This window comes from Engraulis encrasicolus, chromosome 21 (assembly GCF_034702125.1).
Source record: "Engraulis encrasicolus isolate BLACKSEA-1 chromosome 21, IST_EnEncr_1.0, whole genome shotgun sequence".
In the NCBI taxonomy this organism is placed as follows: domain Eukaryota; kingdom Metazoa; phylum Chordata; class Actinopteri; order Clupeiformes; family Engraulidae; genus Engraulis; species Engraulis encrasicolus.
The window spans coordinates 9746121-9753620 of NC_085877.1; the positions used below are offsets into that span (position 1 = coordinate 9746121).

General features: G+C 45.6%; 1 protein-coding gene across 1 annotated transcript in view; it reads left to right on the forward strand.

The window, feature by feature from the left end:
- Positions 1-7335, forward strand: part of LOC134437950 (carboxypeptidase Z-like) — a 40690-nt gene extending 33355 nt beyond the window's left edge. Inside the window, exons 11-13 of the mRNA XM_063187527.1 lie at positions 3384-3483; positions 4156-4244; positions 6250-7335. Coding sequence (XP_063043597.1) covers positions 3384-3483; positions 4156-4244; positions 6250-6534 — 474 coding nt within the window. The 3' untranslated portion in view covers positions 6535-7335. The remainder of the gene's footprint in view (positions 1-3383; positions 3484-4155; positions 4245-6249) is intronic.
- Positions 7336-7500: the final 165 nt, after the last annotated feature.

Consider the following 7500-nt stretch of genomic DNA (forward strand, 5'->3'; position numbering starts at 1 on the left):
TGTTTTAACGACTACGCCACTGGTGGCCTTGCACCACCAGATATACTTGTTGAACAATGGTTCTTAGACCAAGTTTTAAACCAGGGTTTCCCGCACACAGGTAAGTAAGTAAGGGCAGAGGCATGGGTTCAAGTGATAATACAATTGTCAGTATTTATTTAACAGCTCCAACCAGCAGGCTGGTGCAGGTTCAGTTATTTTCTCTTTTTACCAATGTTACTGAAAACAAAATACATTAAAAGGGCAACAACTGGTTCACACAATAGGCCTAACAGAGCAGCAGTGGCATCGCTCTGCTGAAAACAAAATGACAATTGTAAGTTGCAAGGTTTTGAATGTTCACACACTAAATATATGTACATCACAACACCATAAATGTTTACAAGCAAAGCATGCAGGGATCAATGTTTACAAAGCATGCAGGGATCAGAATCACACAATATAGACGAGTCATGCAATATGTAGGCCTACTTCAGAATCACACAAGGACACACAAAGTCATGCAGTGTAATCTCAAATTCACACTTAAATTGAACAAACCATGCAGATTAGGCTACGCTATGGCAAACATTAGCAGTGTTCAAACGATGCACAAACATACACAGTACATGAACAAAACAATTGTTACCTTGTTGCAACCAACTGAAGCTTAGAATCTCCAATCAGCGCTCCCAGCAGTCACACTCATATGGAACATCCACTACAATAACAATAGTGACAACATTAGGGCGCTAGCCACAAACAATGTATGCATTATAAAAACAAACATGTGTTGCATTAAAATACACAACAGCACAAAGTTAAAACATACCTCCTGCAGCACCAAAGCAGACTGACACACCACACCAAAGCTTGAGATGCCCCCAGCATCCTCAAGACGAAACCCTCAGGGCAAGCATTCCCCATCCACCCAGAAGCATTCCGTATGCTGCGGAAGCAAACACTTCCCGTGTAGCAGCGAGGACCGGGGACAACGCGACAAAGCAGGGCTTGTGCGTGACCGGTCTGTCAGAGCCCTTTTTATGAATGAAAAGCTAATTGGTGCGTAGCCACCGGCATGCTACCTGGGGGTGTGTCAACAAGAGGTAAGCTATGGTGGCTGCAGGAGGACAATTGAAAACAGTACTCGGGTTACATTATACCCCTCACTTTTGTATCGGCGTCCCGCCGATAGACTTGTGTTTCCAAACACCAAGCCTCAGTTTTCATCAAAAGTGTGAGCACTCACACTGCACACACACCAGCATGCACACCCTCACACAGGTGCACACACGCAGGCAGACGCGTACACCATCACACACACTCACAGGCATGCACACGCAGGCAGGCGTGTGCACACGCATGCCTGAGCAGGGAGTATTCACACATTCAGGTCACATGTTGAACATCAAACACTGTACAGAGAAATAAAAAACTCTAAAAGCATGTCAAAACACACAATTTAAAACAGTGCCAGAAGGCATCAAAACTGTTGGATTGGTTTGGTGTGTCCCTTGGCCCTGGCCAAATAAGGAGAGGAGGGGCTGCCTGTAGAGGGGTGGGCCCCGATGGCAACCTGCTGGCCACCGCACTACCAGGCCAACTGACCGGGCTCCTGACACTTCAACATCTGCAGTCTCCGTGCGGCCCTGTTCGAGACCGCTGCAGGTAGTAGACAGTCCCAGTACCCGAGCAGCACGTACAGTCTGTCCATTAGAAGGCTCCGATGCAGCATTGGAGATCTCAGGCGTGGCAGCGGGGTCGGCCGCAACTGGCCTGTTGGTCGCCTCCTGGGTCAAGCGGTCATTGTCTGAGCGTAGCCGACACACTAGCTCCACTAGCTGCTCCAGCTCCTCAGCCATCACTACACGGGAGAACAGTCAAGTGACGCCAATGATGAGAAGTCATGCTGGGCTGAAGACCGCGAGGCGATGTGACCCTTCAGGTCAGCTGCAGGGTCCCCCGATGAGCCGACTGCTGCTCTGCCTACATGAAACCAGTTATTGCCCTTTTCCAAAAAAAAACAAAACAAAACAAAAACTGCTGAAACCCACGCCTCTGTTTACATATTCTGCCAACTACTGCCACTTTGTAACCGAGGGTAGGTTGGAGATTTGAGTAAAGTGTGTGCTTTAACGACTACGCCACTGGTGGCCTTGCACCACCAGATATACTTGTTGAACAATGGTTCTTAGACCAAGTTTTAAACCAGGGTTTCCCGCACACAGGTAAGTAAGTAAAGGCAGAGGCATGGGTTCAAGTGATAATACAATGGTCAGTATTTATTTAACAGCTCCAACCAGCAGGCTGGTGCTGGTTCAGTTATTTTCTCATTTTGCTAATGGTACTGAAAACAAAAACTACATTAAAAGGGCAACAACTGGTTCACACACAATAGGCCTAGCAGAGCAGCAGTGGCATCGCTCTGCTGAAAACAAAATGACAACTGTAAGTTGCAAGGTTTTGAATGTTCACACACTAAATATATGTACATCACAACACCATAAATGTTTACAAGCAAAGCATGCAGGGATCAATGTTTACAAAGCATGCAGGGATCAGAATCACACAATATAGACGAGTCATGCAATATGTAGGCCTACTTCAGAATCACACAAGGACACACAAAGTCATGCAGTGTAATCTCAAATTCACACTTAAATTGAACAAACCATGCAGATTAGGCTACGCTATGGCAAACATTAGCAGTGTTCAAACGATGCACAAACATACACAGTACATGAACAAAACAATTGTTACCTTGTTGCAACCAACTGAAGCTTAGAATCTCCAATCAGCGCTCCCAGCAGTCACACTCATATGGAACATCCACTACAATAATAATAGTGACAACATTAGGGCGCTAGCCACAAACAATGTATGCATTATAAAACAAAATAAACATGTGTTGCATTAAAATACACAACAGCACAAAGTTAAAACATACCTCCTGCAGCACCAAAGCAGACTGACACACCACACCAAAGCTTGAGATGCCCCCAGCATCCTCAAGACGAAACCATCAGGGCAGGCATCCTACATCTACCCAGAGGCATTCCGTATGCTGCGGAAGCAAACACTTCCCATGAAGCAGCGAGGACCGGGGGACAACGCGACAAAGCAGGGCTTGTGCGTGACCGGTCTGTCAGAGCCCTTTTTATGAATGAAAAGCTAATTGGTGCGTAGCCACCGGCATGCTACCTGGGGGTGTGTCAACAAGAGGTAAGCTATGGTGGCTGCAGGAGGACAATTGAAGACAGTACTCGGGTTACATAAGCATGGACTGTCTGCAGATTTGTCAGTGTCTCAGTTCTTTGTTTCATCAAGTGTGTTGTAATTGGTTGATGAGCCCTTGTTGTGGATGCTGATTGGGCAGTGTGAGGTGTGGTGTGTGTGTCTGTCAGGTGCATCGTGGCATCAAGGGCATTGTGAAGGACGAGGAAGGCGTGGGAATCAAGGGGGCCATCGTCTCCGTCAAAGGAATACGCCACGACATCAGCACAGGTGAGATACCACCCCAGGTATAAGAGACATTAGCACAGGTGAGATACCACCCCAGGTATAAGAGACATTAGCACGGGTGAGATACCACCCCAGGTATAAGAGACATTAGCACGGGTGAGATACCACCCCAGGTATAAGAGACATTAGCACAGGTGAAATAGGCCTACCACTCAAGGGATAATAGACATCAGCACAGGTGAGATACCATGGCATCACAATTGCCGAGATATCATGAGAGAGAAAGGACATCAAAGGAGGACATTGTTATCCAACATGACAGGCGAGGCAGCACAACTTGAAGTCTCATGTGTATTATTACAGACAATATTGTTTGCATTATTTATCACCACAAGTAATGCGTACAAGCATACATATTGTAACGTATAGGTAGGCATCACGTCAGGTGAGATATTACTGCATAGTGAAGGACGAAGATGTTTGCTCCTGGTTGAAGCTGCAATATATCAGACCATTCTTTTGTTTACTCCTCTCTCTCTCTCCCTCTCTCTCTCTCTCTCTCTCTCTCTCTCTCTCTCTCTCTCTCTCTCTCTCTCTCTCTCTCTCTCTCTCTCTGTCTCTGTGTGTGTGTGTGTGTGTGTGTGTGTGTGTGTGTGTGTGTGTGTGTGTGTGTGTGTGTGTGTGTGTGTGTGTGTGTGTGTGTGTTCCTCCCAGCTGATCAGGGTGACTATTGGCGTCTGCTGACTCCAGGCATCCACATAGTAACAGCGTGGGCTCCTGGCTTCCTCCGCTCCATAAAGAAGGTGCTTATTGCCATTCCACTGCATGACACACTGTATATCACATCACCGCTTATAAGGTGCTTATTGCCATTTAACGGAGCTAGTGTGTGGACTTCTACTTTTTATATTTTCAAATGCGCCTTTGTCCTGCATCTGGCCTCAGAAAGGTGTGATGTGCATACTCTTAAGAAGGTGGAGAATGTGCGCACATCAGTGGTACAGGTGCTGGACAAAATAAAGTAACTGAAATAAATGATGGAAGTCCGCAACACTGTTAATATTCCCAGTGATTTATTTGCACGACGTTTCAGACCTTCGTCCTTTTTCAAGTGCAACCTGACTTGCACTTGAAAAGGGACGAAGGTCCGAGACGTCGTGCAAATAAATCACTGGGAGCATTAACAGTGTTGCGGACTTCTATCACTTATTTCATGTGCATACTCTTACTCTTATGAAGATCTCATCATAAGGTGACCATGTGTTGGCATGTGGAAACCAGGACATGTTACGAATGTGAAGTGCATGCCATTATCTAACCCAGTGTTTCCCAACCACTCTTGTCTCGCATACCCCCTAAGCCTTTTTGTTGTACCTCAGGTACCCCCTAACTCATGCTCTATATTGCTTTATCCCAATATGTCTATGCTCCATTCAATTGTCATTATCACATTTCTCCACGTACTCATGAGGTGTATCCCTGGTTGGGAAACACTGATCTAGCCCTAGCTCTGTGCTTTTGACCTTGTGCGTTGCTGATGCCTCGCCTCCGTGGAGAAACCAAAGTTTCCCCGCTGTCAGCCTAGGCACAACGTTTGGAGGACTTTTCCCCAACATTTTCAACATTCCGCTTGCAAATAAGGAAATTACCTTTCAATTGTGCTTTTACAAGATTTTGAATAAAGCTTCTGCTGTCAATGACGTCTTGACTCAGATCTCTAGGCCACAAGCACAAGGCGAGGATGGTGGTTAGATAATGAGATGGGGACTCGGACGTCGTAAATAGGTCATAAAAAACTGACATGTCCAGAGAAAACGGGAAGTTTGGTCCAGGGGGTCAGGATTTGGCTGTTTAGCTTCGCCGATTAGCAAGGAACTTCCTCGTCGCAATTCCGCCGCCACTTCGCTCAAAGAGGGTGGACGCGATTGGTGGGTGCGCGAGTTTAGTGTTGGGCACACATACCTATAGAGGTGTGTGGTTGGGCACCTCCATGCATCCAATGCCCGTCTTCCATATATCTTTCTTGTCAATCGTAAGTCAGTCATTAATGTGGCATGTAATTGGCTGAGTAAACTGGCGGCGGAAACGACTCCATCTTTGAAGCTAAAAAATGTGTTCAATTTTGGCTGAATTCACTAGCCTAGCATTTCCCATTGAAATGACTGGAGGAGGCGGGACTTATACACTCTCTCCAGTTCTTATACTACCTCCATGGTTTGGTCACACTATCATATCATAGTATAAACATGCATGTGACATTTCAGTAACATCACAGTTTGACCAAGGTGCTTTATGGATAGAGAAATAGCAAATAAGCCAAAGCTTTCAAGTTTTGAAAATAATATACAATAAAGTTGTAAAACTACTTATACATTAGTGAAGAAATAAACTATAAACAATCCTTGTTTTGTTTTAAATTTGTAAATATTTGAGTTCTTGGGTCCATCTCATTGTCTAACCTCCCGTCCTGGCCTTGTGCTTACATGGCCTCAAAAAGCCAGACAGGTAGACACTGATGATAAAAGTTTTATTCAATATCTCACAAAAGCACAATTCAAAGGTCATTTTCTCATGTGCAAGCGGGATGTTGACTGGGGAAAAGTCCCCCAAATATGTCGAGCCTGACAATGGGAAAACATAATAGTCTTGAAGCCACAAGAATACAATCGCAAAGTGAAGGCGGGAAGTTGGATAATGAGATGGACACCCTGACTATTGTATGTGTGTCCTTATGCAGGTTTACTTGCACGCTCGGTTGACACCTTGTTTTGAATCCTTGTATCCTTACGTCCTTGCATCGTTATGCAGGTGTACCTGCCCGCTCGGATGCAGAAGGCCGGTCGCGTGGACTTCGTCCTGAAGATGGCGCCACTGGAGGCCGAGGAGGACGATGCCACTGCTGACCTCTCCTTCCTCTACGGTCCAGCCATCCCTGCAGCGTACGAGCGCTTCGACCCGTACAACCAGTTCGCCCGCTACAGTGTGCGCTCCACGGGCGAGAGGGGCCTCGAGCGCCAGGAGAACCCCTGGTGGTTCTCCTACTTTGCCCGTTCCACGGGCACAGCGCCCAACTGGCTGCTCAAAATAGATTAGTGCACCAGCGCACTCCTGGCTGCAGGGAGGTGTCATTGCAGATTCCAAATGGCCTATTAGAGTTATCGCAAATTAGTCTTCACACTCCAAAACCTTATATTTGTCAGTGAAGGGCAACCAGGCTGAAAACCCAGGGCAATGTACTGCATCTGCTCCATCTAACACATTCCCAGCTTCAGTGCTTTGTAGTTCAGTAATAAAAATATCCATTGTCAATCCTAGAATCGGAAAGCAAAAAAAACCCAAAATCTCGACATGTTTACTTTCTAACAGGTAGGCCCTAGGGATAAATGCGTAGAACAGTAGTAAAATGGAGAGAGGGGTGTTTCATTTATTCTAAAATTAAATGATATAATTATATACATTGTATATTATCATTTTGTGTAAGTAAGACTACGTGCCACTGGACCGGAGCACATGGGGGAGCCCAGGTTGCCCTTCACTGCTGTAAGCTTTTGCACTCTCATAGTTTGTCAATATAAGGAGAATCAGCATTTAAAACATGAGGCTGTGTGTGTGTGTGTGTGTGTCTGTGCGTGCGTGTGTGTGTGAGAGAGAGAGAGGGGGAGAGAGAGAGAGAGAGAGAGAGAGAGAGAGAGAGAGAGAGAAATTTTGAGTGTGCGTGTGCATGTCTGCCTCGTGTGTGTGTGTGTGTGTGTGTGTGTGTGTGTGTGTGTGTGTGTGTGTGTGTGTGTGTGTGTGTGTGTGTGTGTGTGTGTGTGTGTGTGTGTGTGTGTGTGTCTGTGTACATTGATAAGGTCACATCTGCTGCATAATAGTCTCAGATTGAGTTGTCATGCTTGCTGGTTTTGTAATAAAAAATATTTTCACTTTTCAATGAAGTATGCCTGGTTTTGTTTTATTATATGTGGTATGGAATTTTAATATTATGTAGGCCTACAGGACATAATGTGACATGATAGTAATAAAAGACTGTAAAATATCGCAATAAAATACACAGCGAAA